A 14,314-nucleotide genomic window follows, 5' to 3' on the forward strand; every position below is an offset into this window, starting at 1 on the left:
ACTGGCTGTATATTCTGTAATGATTGGCATGGTCCCCGAGTGTGTCAGCTATGCCTGCGATAAAGCAGTTCTGCTATGTCTGTAATTTAACTACTTTATTGCACCTGGGCAAGTCTCTATTTTTAGGTTAGCAATCCGGCATAGGAGGACCGTGTTGTAGCATTCACGGAGCAGCACCCCTGCCAAGACTTTGCGTCCCCTGGGTAATAATCTGTGGCTACATCTTATTACCTAGGGGAGAAAAGAACTGGAGATGTTGAAATCGAATATGTCAGGGCGGGCGGGGTGGCTGTTGTCAGGCTACTTCCATACATGGAAGATTGTTGGTAAGTCTTGTTGAAATTGGTCAGTCCTGGTAAAGGAGCACTGCAGGGATAATTGGGCCTAAAGCTGTCATACATCTTAGATATCTGTTGGCAAAATGCTCATTTGATAAACAGCTATCTTGTCCAACTACCCCATGCATGTATATGCTCTTTTCGGCTGAGCGTGCATATGTTATGAATGCTGGGGAGGAGCTGCTACAGAGCACAACTGGCATTGGATTATCTTCTCTGAGAACGAAAGAAATGGGCTGTTAACAACAACTTTTTTTTTTTTTTTTTTTTAAATACTTTTTCTGTTGTACCCTACCTTTTGTGGTAGGTAAATTTACTGAGTGAGGCCTGGTTCACATCTGCGTTCGAGGAGTCCGCTTGGGACCACCCCCCCATTCCCCCCTCCCCCCGAACGGAAACCTATATGCGTTAGAAAGCAGTTAGCTAAGAAACCAAACGGACCCCGTAGACTATAAAGGGTTCTGTGTGTTTTCTATGCAGTGCAAGCAGAACTTTCTCTGCGTGATTTGTGCAGACACCATGTGGAAAACACACAGACCCCATTATAGTGTACGGGGTCCATGTGGTTTCTTAGCTAACCGCTTTTTAATGTGTTCAGTATTCTTTTCAGGGGGTCCCAAAGCGGACTCTCTGAACAGAGTACCAAATGCAGATGTTAACTATGCCTAAGCCTGTATATGCAACAAAGGCAGCACCTTTGGCAATTGTTCAAAACCTGTGTGAGATCTCCCCTCTACATAGATAACATAATAATGACAAAGACTGGAAGAAAGATGGAATCAAATGCCTAGCTTGCTTTTGGTGGGGGATATAGTGGCATGATCTAATACTATTTGGGTGCCCATATGCTGCTTGTGTCCCCTAATTATGATATGTTACTCTAGAGTTGCTATAGATAGCTTGGTTCAGGATGTGCTTTATTGTGCCCTGTTTTAGAGTCACCACTAAAGTCGCTCATCTTTATAATGCCCTTAAAAGCTTTGTGTGGGCATTTTACTACAGTGATAAGGCCGCTGTCAGATTCTATAAAGTTGAGGCCTAAGTGAGGGGAAAGGGGAAGGGGATCTGTGTAAATGAAAGCAAAGCTGAAGTGAATGAAAAGCGTCACAATGAAGATAAGTAGTTGGAATACTGATTTAGTAGTAGGGTGCAGGGCTCGAGGAAGAGTCCTTCATTTTGGTGTCTAAAATGCTTTTGAATAGATATTGCTCCTTTGCTCCCCCCTCCCCTCCAGTGTCCTCATTGTGTTGTCTTCAGCCATAATGCATATTCATGAGATGTCATGACAAATGCTTGCGGTCGCCTTCCTGGAGGGTGACATGTCTGGAAACAAAGACATGAAATTGTAGACTCAATTGCCAGACAGGCTGAATATTTTTATTTGATTTTGTCTATCTAGCAATTTAGTTGCAGACAGGAAAACATTAAAAAAAATAAAAAATCAATTGGTTAATTTTTAGGTGCTCCTGTCTTTTTAAATCTGCAAGATTTAACCTTTGGCAATTTTTGTGTTATAGCAAACTAATTTTTTTTTTTTTTTTTTCATTTATATTTTTTCCTTTTCTTTTTCTAAGTGGTAGTAGCATGTACATGGAAGGGTCCTGGTATACGTGTAATGAGGTGCTTAAGGGCTGAATATATTTAGAAAGTCTTTATGCAGACTGCTGCTCTTGAAGGTTGTCTGAGATTGCGAGGAATCATAGGGATGAGTCTGGTTCATAGTCTGGTCTGCTCGGGGTTAAATGACTAGTAAGAAGCTCAAGAGAGCAAAGAAATTATTTTTAAACTGAGAAAACAGAGTGAAAAGACGTCTTGGCCTGTCTACAGCTGGATTTACAGTGACCATTACAGGGATTTTTCATTTATAGCACAATGACATGGCTGATGTCGGCCCACTTGACAGCTAGTGTTCGAGGACCAGACACCAACTTGGTATTAAAGGGGCCATTCAATTAAATCCATGGACTGACTGGTCATTTTTGTACAATCACTAATAGGGCTGTGCAAGTCAATAAAAGTGCTACAGAAGGGATGGATTGACCTAGCTGCAGTGTAGGGTTGTAGTCTAAGGGCCTGTTCACACGGTGGAATTTGGCTCTGATTTTGAATCCGATTCTGCTTACAATTGTACACTTTGCTCTTCAGGATCTGGGTTCCCTGTTGTTACACCAGCGACCTAATGTGGATCAGTTCCCTAGCGCTCTGCTTTTCCTTCATGTAGTCATTCTAAGACATCCAAGACACTGTATGACTGGGCACTTTACTAGAGGTAGCTTCAGGTCCAAAGCCTCACAGTATTTTGGCAGTAGTTTACAGCAGTTTTGTCAAACATGCATAAGGGTATGTTGACAGGAGAATTTGGAGAGGAATTTGAGGCGGTAAAACTTTCCCAAAAATGTCTGGCCCTGGGGAACCTGTGTCTGAAAGATGAAGATGAGCCACAATTTCAATATAGTCCGGAAATCACGACAAAGTTGTCTAGGATGCTTTTTTTTTTTTTTTTTTTCAGCATGCAGTCTGGAGCACAGAGGGTGTCACCGTTGCTCCACACTGCCCAGGACCCCCCACCCCCTTTAGAGTGACAGGACGAGAGAGCTAAGCTCAAATTTCACCTAACCCTTTCACTCAAAGAAGGCGGGCATATTAGGGCAATGCTGGGTGTAGCAGTTTGGGGCAACAGATCTGTCCTCTGTGTTTGTTTGCGTATTCTGAAAAAAGGGGGACTAAGGAAATGGAGCATTATTTAGGAATTCAATGAACACCATACACAGATTTTGTCATGCCCCTCCCTGTATTATAAATAGTGGTGATGCCAGCCATTCAGGATATAGATGGTTAGTTTCTTTAGGTAACACCATTTTGTTCTTAGACTTTTTGCACCTCTTGTAGGTGTATTGTTATGTTATGTTTGTGTTTTTACTTGGTTCTTGATCTGCCATGCGCTATCTTGCCTCTGTGTCCTGATGTCTCAGGCCTGTAAATATAGGGTAATAGATTGTCATGGCGTCACTTAATGTCCTCTCCTGGAATGTGAGGGGTATGGGTAACCCATGTAAACGCTCCACTATTTTTTCCTAGATTAGACAGATTAATCCTCATATTGTGTGTCTCCAGGATACCCACTTGGTGTCAGAGAATTCCAGATGGCGACAGAAGCCATGGGTTCAATGTGCGCTCACTCTATGCACACTACTTTCTCCAGGGGGGTGCTGTTTTAGTGCATCGTAGCCTTAGGTGGGAGCTGGGTGTAGTTGAGAGGGATCCTGAGGGGCGATATGTGTATGTCCAGGCGTGGATAGACTCGACCTTATATGTGATTCTGGGTGTGTATCTGCCCCCTGCATCTGATCTTTCTGTGCTCCAGAAGGCGGTCCAGTTTGTAGATAAATTCCCTGGTCCAGTGGTGCTTTGTTTGGAAGACTTCAATAAAGTAATGAATAATGCTCTGGACCGGTTTTATGCTGGTTTGGATTCTCTGCCCCCCCCTCTCGTCCCACCTCCATGGCCAGGTTGGTCCAGGAGTTGGGATGGCAGGATTTGTGGAGGATTGTCTCCTGTCATTCTGCCCATAGACATGCCCTGTCCCGCATTGATTACGCCTTAGGTAACACCATTTTCTATTTCTTTTTAATTTCCAAAAGTTTCAGTTCTGCCATTTATACATAAGTAGCAAAGATTCAGTGATGATAACTTTGCTACGCTGGTTTGTGTATGTCATAGATAATATTTAGATAATTTCTCCCAAATTGCCCTATGAGTGGATTTTACTTATATATCCTTTTTTTTTTCTTTTTAATAAGAACAAACAGAAACAAATCGCTAGTTACGCTAATTTGCTGTAATTTCCTATTAAGATTCTGTTGCGCTTCGCACAATTGCATCTTGAATTAAACTGATTAGATTGCGAGGCTAATTTATGACTGCCACCACTTTTATCAGGCTCTTGCCATGTAGTATAATCCCTTTTGGGTTGTATCTGATCTGGTCACGGTGAAATTGCTTCTAGACTCAGGAGCTGGTGCCATCTGTCTTACAGTGCAGCTGTGTGACTCTGAAGACCGTGCACACTACATCCGAACAATAGCGAGACATTCCTGCATCTACAATCACTTTACTTTTATTTTTTCTAATACAAATTTTTGCTCAATTGTTTATAAAGTTTATGTAAAATTTTTTTAAATATTTGAATTTTAGAATTTTTTTTTAATCAGTAATTTATATATAACCATTGCCTTGTGTAATTACGCATGTAGAAAAACCTATTACTAGGGTTGTTATACAGTTTTAGGCAGTGGCGTAACTAGGAATGGCGGGGCCCCTACACACAGTATTATCCCCCATAGTGGCCCCTGCATACAGAATTATCCCCAATAGTGGCTCCTGCACACAGTATTATGTCCCACTGTGGACACTCATAAACAATTATTATACTCTGGGGTCTTTTCAGACCCCAGAGTATAATAATCAGAGACCCGGGGGAATAAAAACATAAAAAACTACTATTTCTTACCTGTCTCTCGGCTCCTACACTGTCGGCCTCCGCTGCCGTCCTCCTTTAATGACGTCGGACGTCACATGACCCGGGACACAGGCCGGGTTCATGTGACGTCAGATGTCAGACAACTAGGAAGGAGGCCTGGCCAGGATCATGGAGAGGTAAGTAACAGTGTTTTTTTATGTTTCTTACCACTCCCGGTCCGCCAATCATTATACTCGGGGGTCCGAAAAGACCCCCCGAGTATAATGATAGCAGCGGTAGCGGCTGTCACCGGGCCCTTAATGTCCCGGGCCCTGTGGCAGCTGCCTCTGCTGCTATGGCGGTAGTTACGCCACTGGTTTTAGGGTGGCTTCGAGTGACAGCCTTGCAACAGCTAGTGCTACTGGTGGAGCTCTGTCTGGATCTCCATGATCTTTTGGAACATGTTTGGAACATGGTCACCTTCTACATAAATTCTGCTGTCTATCCCTACCTGTCATGAAACTACAGCCACCAAGCTTTTTCCAAGACTAATTTGTGGCTCCAGGCACGTACGCATTGTGCTGTTAGAAGTTGAAGACAGTACGCCTTCCATGTAGTTGGAGATGATTTCCCAAACCATCTCAGTCAGGTTAAGGTTCCTAGACACCTTCTGAATAAGGACAGGCTGTTCATTTAGGGATCCCAAACCTGTGACTAGTTTCTTTTATAGGAGTTTCCTCAGGATGGACGTTGGTGGCACGTCACTAAGGTGTACCACTAATGTCTGGTTTGTGAAGATCTGACCATGATGGCTGCCTATTCTGAGGAAAAAAGTAGCCTCTATAAGAGAAGTTTTGTGCAGCTGTGTCGTCACATTGCTGTAACCTTATCTAAGAGGTCAACAGGTATGTCCATGGATAGACCCCCACAGATTTGGTGGCAATACCCTAGCATTACGCACAACAGTTTTTTACTGTTGACAGAGGACATCGTTGTCTCCTAGAGACAATATTTTTCTACCTTGTAGGTTGTAGTCTTACATTTAGATATTGTACCGCTATTGACTTGCTTTTTATGTATTGTTTTGGTTAAGTGCATTTTTTAGCTTTTTATTTAAAAAAAAAAAAAAAGTTTTTGACAACTGTGATTTAAAGAGGTCCTTACAGAATTTCTACCCAGTCTTGTTATTTGCATGATGTAATAGACGTCCCTCCACTGATTTCTGTAATTTTTGCACTGTTGGAATTTTTCTGTAGTGCCCCCCCCCCTCCATGTTTCCCAATTAATTGGTGTAGTCAGTTTTGGTGCCTCATATGCTATATCTGCTCCATGCTGTAGGTGGATGATATCTGGCAGGAGCAGGAAACCTGAATGAATCTGAACTCTGACCCTGCCAAACCTCTGGCGCTCTGAATCACCTCGCCTTTCTTGCTACTGTCTGACTTTACCCTTGTGACCACACAGATATTAGTCACCAAAACTATATACAATGAACTCTGGTACAGTGGGAAATAGGGAAAAAAAAAGTCCAGCTGTGCCACAGTCCGATAAGAATCCGAGTTAGTGGAGGTGGTGAAAGTCTACCAATTAGTATACAGCTTCTATGCAGACCTGTATCTCTGTGATTACAGGTGATTGATCAACAATCCACAATAGTTTTACTCCGCATTCATACGATGTTCACATCTGTGCTAGTAAGCTATACCTGTCATTAGATTCTGGAGAATGACTGGAGAGAATGATGTCATTGTGTTGACTTCTCTGTCCCAGAGCCTCCAGTGTGTAGTGTGTAGTGCGCATTGTTCCCTCTTGGCAACTGTTGCTGCTTTGTTTCACAGTAAACGCTCTAGAGATTTGGGGTATTTCCAGTGTGGGGTTTTGAAGCATCAGTTGTTCTTTAGTGGGAAATTGACACAAAATATCTTGTCATTCTTTCCATAGATTCACTTTGACCAGTTTAAAGAAGCCCTTATTGATGCCTTATCCAGCACACTTTCCAGTAAGGAGAACTGCCCCGATCCAGGTATATGGTTTATGGTATATGGTTTGCTTATTATGTATATATAAAAAAAAGTGTTCTCATTAAAGGGTGTTGATACTTTGCAACCTTTATATGCATCTAAAATAAAAATGTAAATAACTTTGCATATGGTCTTTGTTCTTGGTAACTATACAGTCTTGTTTCTACAGCTATTATGCAGACCTGTGTGCTTTTATAGACTCTGACTACAGACAAACTGTATGATGCAGATTTAGGGAGCCTTCACACGATGTAACGCTGCGCTCATTCTGATCGTAAAAACACGTTCAGAATGAGCGCGTAAAAAGCAGCTCCCATTGACTTGAATGGGAGCCAGCATACGTGCGCTCCCCATTCAAGTCAGTGGGAGCTGCTTTTTACGCGCTCATTCTGAACGTGTTTTTACGATCAAAATGAGCGCAGTGTTACATCGTGTGAAGGCTCCCTATTATTATGGAATCTACGCCAGATTTTTGGGGTAAAAGCGTTTTGCAAAAAGACTTAAACATGAGCTGCAGTATTTATGAAGAGGTATGAACCTCATCATAAATGAGGCAGCTTTTCTACCATGGATATGAAGACTAGTGTTGAATACATTAATCTTCATAAATATCTTCGTGTGTAGTCTGAGCCAAATGCATTTGTTAAGCCCCTATGATGCTGACCGATCCTGGCCTGTATGAGGGCTATTTGAAAAGAGAAACACTGATCTGCGCTCGTTTGCTTTGACTTGATTTTAGGAGCCTATGCAAAGTGAATGGCAGTGGAACAATCAACAAATGCAAAAGGTTTGGGGGTACGAATGTCTCTGGGGCCTTGTCGTTCTTGTTTAGGACATGTGGGTATGGGTGGGCGTCGGGTGGGTAATTAGGTGGGGTGATGAGGGAGTTTAATAGTCTTTGGGGTCTCATCTTCCTCTCATTTGGTGGCAGCTGGACACGTATTGGAAAGCGATCTCCACATTGGCTCCTCTTCTCCCAGTAGGATGTGGAGTTTCCTTTCCTTGTCTGTAGATGTGGTCTGGCATGTGGGCATTGGGTCTTTCATAGTAGATGGCCCTCATTGCTGAGTATTTGGTGTAGTCCTTTTGCAAAACAATCTCTCTTACAATCATCCCCCCCCCTCCCCATTTGGCTGCCTGGAATACACATGGTGATCTGCTGCCGATAAGCTACATCTTTCATTCCGCAGTAAAGTGACGCCACATGCTGTCTGCTGTAGCACTCTAGTCATGCTCTGGATATGGGCCTCTGTTGCGATTTCATTTAAAGGGATGTTCTAAGAGTTAAATATTGACTACTTTTCTTTACAATAGATCATTTAAGGGGTTATACGGGGTATATAGTTTTTGTCAAGGAGGCTGGGGAAAGACAAGAAAAAAAAACTAAAATCTGTGCTGTCCCCAGTGCTCTGTTGTCTCCTGCCTAGATATGCTGCTCCCGGGGTCTTGTTCTGGTCCTCCCTGCACATGACCGCTGAGGCGTTTTAAAAGTAGCCCAGGTTTGCGACGTTTACACCAGATATCTGGCATAAAACCAGTAGTAATTTCCCTTTTATCTTCTAGACAGATTAAGAATTTTCCCCATTATGTTTTATGTTCTGTACATTATGACTGCCTCACCTCCCATTGTAAGATGTTTATATTGCTCTGTTGCTGCGTTCCGGCTACAAGTGGCTGAGGTTTTGTTACACGGTTCATCAGCGTCCGCTGTTTGTTGGATAATTATTGACTTTGGAGTAGACGTGAGGTATTTGCTCTGCTCCTCTGTGTAGTACCTAGGCGGCTTGGCGTACTCTTGTTGCTTGGCGACCATGACTCCTCGGCTGTCACATAGCACCGACGATCACACAGTGTTTTGTTCTCAGAAATTAATTGCGTGGATTTAATCTTGTAGATGTTGGCTATGTTTGAGGAGGTATAAGGAAGGATCAGGTGTCTGCAATGTGACGCTGTCATTGAAGTCACTATTGTTCTGTTTGCAATGTGTTAATCATAGTTTTATGGTGTTAAAGGGTTTTACAAGATTAAAAGAACATGGCTGTTTTCTTCCAGGTACAGCGCCACACGAGACATGAATGAATCTTTCAAGATATGGTTTGGCTTTGTCAGTTCAGAATACAATTTTTGGGGGCATTTGTCATTTGTTTGGCACTTTATGGTAGTAGTTTTTAGATGGTATGATCAGAATCCAAAAAGTTTAAGAAGCCCTGCTGCAAGCACCGAAGCAATATTTACAACGACCTAGACCAGTGGTGGTCCATGTGTAAGGTTCTCTCATGCCATCTATTCTTCTCTAAACACTATTATAATTTCTAACAGTTTCTTCATCTATTAATTCAGGAATTCCATTTTAGCAGATTACAAAATAACAGCAGTTCCTCTCCAGAAACAGCACGACCTTTAAGGGCAAATGAATTTGAAGGGGCCAAGTGGCAGAGCCAGACATTGACAAAAGTGGCATTCGGGCCACTCTGTTCCCCTCTCTTCATTTTTAGTGTGGAAACCAAGTGGAAACCACACGGATCCCATTACAGTCTATGGGGTCTGTGGTTTTCCTTAGGTAACTTTTTTATTATATAGATATATAGATTAGGTTTCCATTCAGGGGGTCCCCAAGCCCATATGCAGATGTGGAAACTAATGTGCAGATGTGATCCGTGCCTTAGTCCCATTCAATTTGATAGTGCTAATATGCAATACCCGATAGAACCTATGGATGGAATGGCACTCTGGACTTTTTTGGAATAAGCAGTCAAATTTTTTTTTTCTAAACTTCTTTTATAAAATCTGTCTTAAAATTTACTTCTACTTCTGAAGGCAGAAAAGTCTAAAAGCCCAACATCTTCTGTGAGATTTCTCTTATTAGTGCACTGTGGGAACTTTGGTTTAATAACAGCTGGAGGGCTGTAGAAAGTTATCTATCACTATTCTGGTGAGTAATCTTTACTAGAGCTGTGCAGTTAGTCAAATTAATTCATTGTTTAATAAATAATTGAGATTCTGATTTTCACAAGAATAGTGAGATTGCTGTTAGGCCTGCTGTGGAGTCTGATATATTGTATGCGGGCTTTGTCCTTCCTGCTGCAAACTCTAGTCAACAGTTTCATCACCATAGTTCGTAGTCGATTGGTAGGACCAGGAAGTCTCTATCAATTCTTAAACTTCTCCCTGCGTCTGCTAACTGAACTTTTTTTTTTTCTTTTTTCTAGTAATTTTACTTTTGGGCAAAAATCTCCCAGTACTAATCTATACCATAGTCTCAGAGAACAGAAAAGGTAACAGAAAGCGGGTTTCTAGCCTGTGACTGGCACTTTAAGAGGTCACCTAGCTTCCAGGGCACTCCTAAAACACCTGGCACCTCCATTGATCAACTGACAGCAGCTGCCGGTGGTGTACAGAACCAGAAGCAGACTGCTCTGTATACTTTGTAGTGGACGTAGCAGGTTATTGCAGCTTGACTCTCATTCACACCAGACAAAAGCATTTAAACCAAACGAATACTTACAAATATATGCTAAAAACTCTGGCTGTACACTGTCATCCATAGAAACCGACCATATATTGTACACCCAGCTATATTTCCTAATTGGGAGCTGTATCCTGATGGATGATCTGCTTATCTCCCCTCCCCCATTCTCCTCTTCCTTCTTCCATTAGTCGTACTTTTTGAAGTGAAGAGATCATTTAGACCCAAGGAGAGTACAAGAAGGAAATAGATGAATTCAAAGAAACTACTGAGCTGATGGGAGCGCTGAGATTTTGCACAATAGGCTACCCCATTAATTCAAGACTCTTGGGGTTCTTACAAGGCTAAGACTAATCATAGCTTCCCAATTAAACCCAGCAAATGCATCCTTCAATGCTCGCCTTCTGCTGCAGGGTCTCGTACAATGGCCCAGGCCTGGTTCCCACTGAATCATTTGTGCCATGTGTGAAGGGGCAGGAAGGCAGCTGCGTACTCCTTACGAGGTGAAATAATGATGACCTGCAGTATGAAAGCACAAATCCTTTTCCACAGTTCTCTATTACTCAGCATAGAATGTGAACTTTCTTAAAAAGGAAATACACTTTTCCAATTACGGCTTACTATTACCGCCATTCTGTGTTTTGTCTATTAAAAATATACATCTCCAATTGTATTCCAAGGTAAATTGTGGTTGCACACGACAATGGAATACTTGTCTGAGGGTAAGAAGTCATGCATTTCATGATTTTCTCTGCACAGTGCAACAGTCTGTGTGGAAAACCAGACTTGTGAATTTACCCTTCTGAACAATGGCTGTGTGAATATGCCCGAAGGTCCTTGGTGTACATCTACAGACTAAAAAAAAATCCAGTTCCAGTACTTGTCACAGAGAGTTTGCTGCAACTGCATGTACTGTAGACAATCCTAAGCGAGTTACTGTGTAGACCAGGTTGATACACTTATACATTGCAATATACACATGGGTGGACAAAGACAGCTGAGGGCCCCTGGCAAAAACGGTTATAGGCCACTTGTTTTCTAATATTTTCGCTCAGAGAACCCCATTGAGTCTTTCTAAGAATCCATAAGTAATAATTAGCCTTGACATTCATTAGCTCAGGTATTTGCCTGCAATGTAGACAGTCAGAACTGCTGTAATAGGACTCCCTGACCTATTGGGCCCCTGTGTAGTTGTGCAGGCTGCCCCAGTGGTATATATGCCCCTGAATATACATCGGGTATCATTTCCTCACTTTTATCAAAACCAACTACGTTATAGAGTTGAGTCCTCGCTATTATTGCAACCAATGTACACGCCAGTAAGTGCAAAGAACTTTTCGTAAACCAATGTTTAACCCTTTAATCAGTGCATAGGTTTCATTGCCATTGGACATAGTCTTGGAATTTGTGGCTATAGTTCTTTGTGGAAAAAACTTCTAAGTCGTCTGACTGTGCTCTTGATTCCTTTCCCCCTAATGACTGTATGTCGGATAATATCTCATTTTTGCAAGTAGTCTTATGAGGCCTCGGCTGCGCCATTAGTGACAGAATTTTTAAAACCCTTGTGACGGCTCCGCTTTCATCATTCTCTTATGTTCTGAATGTTCAAGACATAATTTTGCTAAATTGGCTTCTTTGAATGTGAAGACATAAAATTAAATTTTAATTTTTTTTTTTTTTTTACTTCAAATATCTTTTCCCTATTTATGAACAGAGAAATAAACCTGCAAAAGAGCTGTGTATAACATCCCAATGCTCACCATCCATCCTGCCTGAAGTGAATGTGTTACACTGTTCTATTTGTTCCAAATATTTAGTAGCACTCACTTGCCGTATCTTCATCCACATCTGTTCATGCCAAGATAGGTAAGCCATGATTAAATTTGTCCCTCGCTAATAAATGAAGGAGATTAATTTAAGACTGAGGGTCGGAGGTTGCCGTGTCCTGACCCTGTAGTTGCTTGCTGAATACAAGATTGAGGTTGGAAGCAGGGAGGGGGGAGTTAGAAACCGGGAAAGATTTAATTTTGTGTCAGGCTGCGTGTGTCCTATAATTACAAATTAGGTTTTGGCGCAGCGGTGTCTTGAATTTATTTTTCGCTCACAAGTGTGACCTTTACTGAATAAGTCTGGGAACTTAATTTGGCACTACCATGTTACAGAATGTTAATGTTTTGTAGTATATTTGCATATTTGTAGGCTTTATAGGGATGGTATGTGTTTAAGCAAGGGGATCAGGTTGTCCAATGACCCCACAGAGGTGTAAGTTATAGCTCCTGGGCCAATGCATAATCTCTTACAGGGCCTGCAACTACCATGCACCTTTTTAATACTGCTAATTTTAGGTTTGATCAAGTTTTAATAGAGTTTTTCAAATGTGTAACTTCAAAAAGTAACAAAAGGTGAAAAATTGTAAAACAGGAAGCTGTGTAGCACCATATTAGAGAAAAAAACAAAACAACTGAAAACGCAAGGGTAACCAGAAAACAAGACAGTCAAGAAGATGCAGTTCAGGATCTCACAATAATACCATAAACAAAAGAGTGGAGCCTTAACGGAAGGTTTCCCGGGAACCATTGCTCCCAAGGGAGCAGGTATGAGTAGGACCAGAGAACATGAAGATGCAAAGACATGGGGAATAACAGAGGGGAGAAATGGAGGGAGAAAATGAGGCACATCAAACATGAATGTAGTAACAGAAACGCATCCCAAGTTATTAGGAGCACTAGAAAAAGAGGTAGCAAATTCAGTTGACTCCTGGAACACCACCCACAGCCGCCATGGTGCACAAAACATGGAGGAGTCAGCATAATCTGCCACTACTGGTGCCTCCATACACTGTATGTGGAGGAACTTCTGGAGTCACTCCTGCCAAGAGGGGGTGGCGGCATTCTGTCAGTGCCTTGAGATTACTGGTAATTTTATATGTGAAATAGAGGGTATTGGCTGACTGCCTCTGGACTCAGTTTCTTGAGTAATCCCTAATATGTTCTTTTTGGGGGTTCTTTTTTTTTTTTTTTAGTTTCTGTACAGTTGTGCACTCTACTGTCAAGTAGACAGTCCTGGTCTTTCTGCTCCAGTCTGGCGCTGCCTACCTGACAGTAAGCATATCTGTGCTGATGCTAACAGCTCTGATTGCTCAAGAATGGTGGGGGCTATTCCAACTGTGTCACAATTAGGGGAGCTGAGCCTATTGAAGGGTGCAATGAAGTGGAGGTGATTGAAAATTCCTTTTTTGAGCTGATGTCCCTGCTTTCTAAACAAAGTCAAGCATTGATAGTCCGGAGTCGAGTCTGGCATATTTATTGTATAGTCTATCGTCTGTGCCTGGCATCCAGTGCAGAACTCTATAGTACTGCACATGTATAGAAGTATGTTTATTGTGTCCGTAATGGCTCCTACAACATATTTTGTAAAGGCAAAATGACTGCATCTTAAAGTTGCTTTGGAGTCCTAGATATAGGATTGCATGTATACTTAAAGTAAATAACCGCAATCCCAGCGAATGTTTTCTGCTGGCAGGCCATTTTTGTAATTCACACTAGTAAATCGTGATAATTAGAATATTAAATTCTGATTTATTGACTGAGACTTTGTCTCTCTCTGATCTGCAACCATTCTGAATTTGTATGGTAAAACACTAGCATCTCACACAGAGATGAGGCGCGTTCCCCGCTGCTGCTTCTGAATTTACAGGGGCAATGTATTATTACAACCAAATAAAATAGTTCTCAGGGCTGGATGTTAAATAATGTATCTGTAGAGCCCCCAGATAATACACTTCAAACTCTCTTCTCAGTATTAAAGGAATACATCTGCAGGAAGATATTTCATGAGGTGTTTTGAAGTGTTCGGCTCAAAGACATCTTCCCATTGATGTGACGGCTGAAGGTGTTTTTGTGATGGTTTTTTTTTTTTTTTTTTTTTGTGATCACAATCAACACTTTTTTTTTTCCTTGCACCCACTGTTTCATCCAAGATCCTATTAATTTCATGTCGTCCAGACATTCCTTTTGTCCTTGAACCTCAT

General features: G+C 41.8%; 1 protein-coding gene across 1 annotated transcript in view; it reads left to right on the top strand.

Annotated features, from left to right (window-relative positions):
- The window catches only part of NIN (ninein), an 89,328-nt gene that overhangs the window by 15,176 nt on the left and 59,838 nt on the right, over positions 1-14,314 (top strand). Inside the window, exon 3 of the mRNA XM_075282563.1 lies at positions 6,739-6,820. Within this exon, the coding sequence (XP_075138664.1) occupies positions 6,739-6,820 (82 nt within the window). The remainder of the gene's footprint in view (positions 1-6,738; positions 6,821-14,314) is intronic.

Source organism: Leptodactylus fuscus, chromosome 7, assembly GCF_031893055.1.
Source record: "Leptodactylus fuscus isolate aLepFus1 chromosome 7, aLepFus1.hap2, whole genome shotgun sequence".
NCBI classification, from domain to species: domain Eukaryota; kingdom Metazoa; phylum Chordata; class Amphibia; order Anura; family Leptodactylidae; genus Leptodactylus; species Leptodactylus fuscus.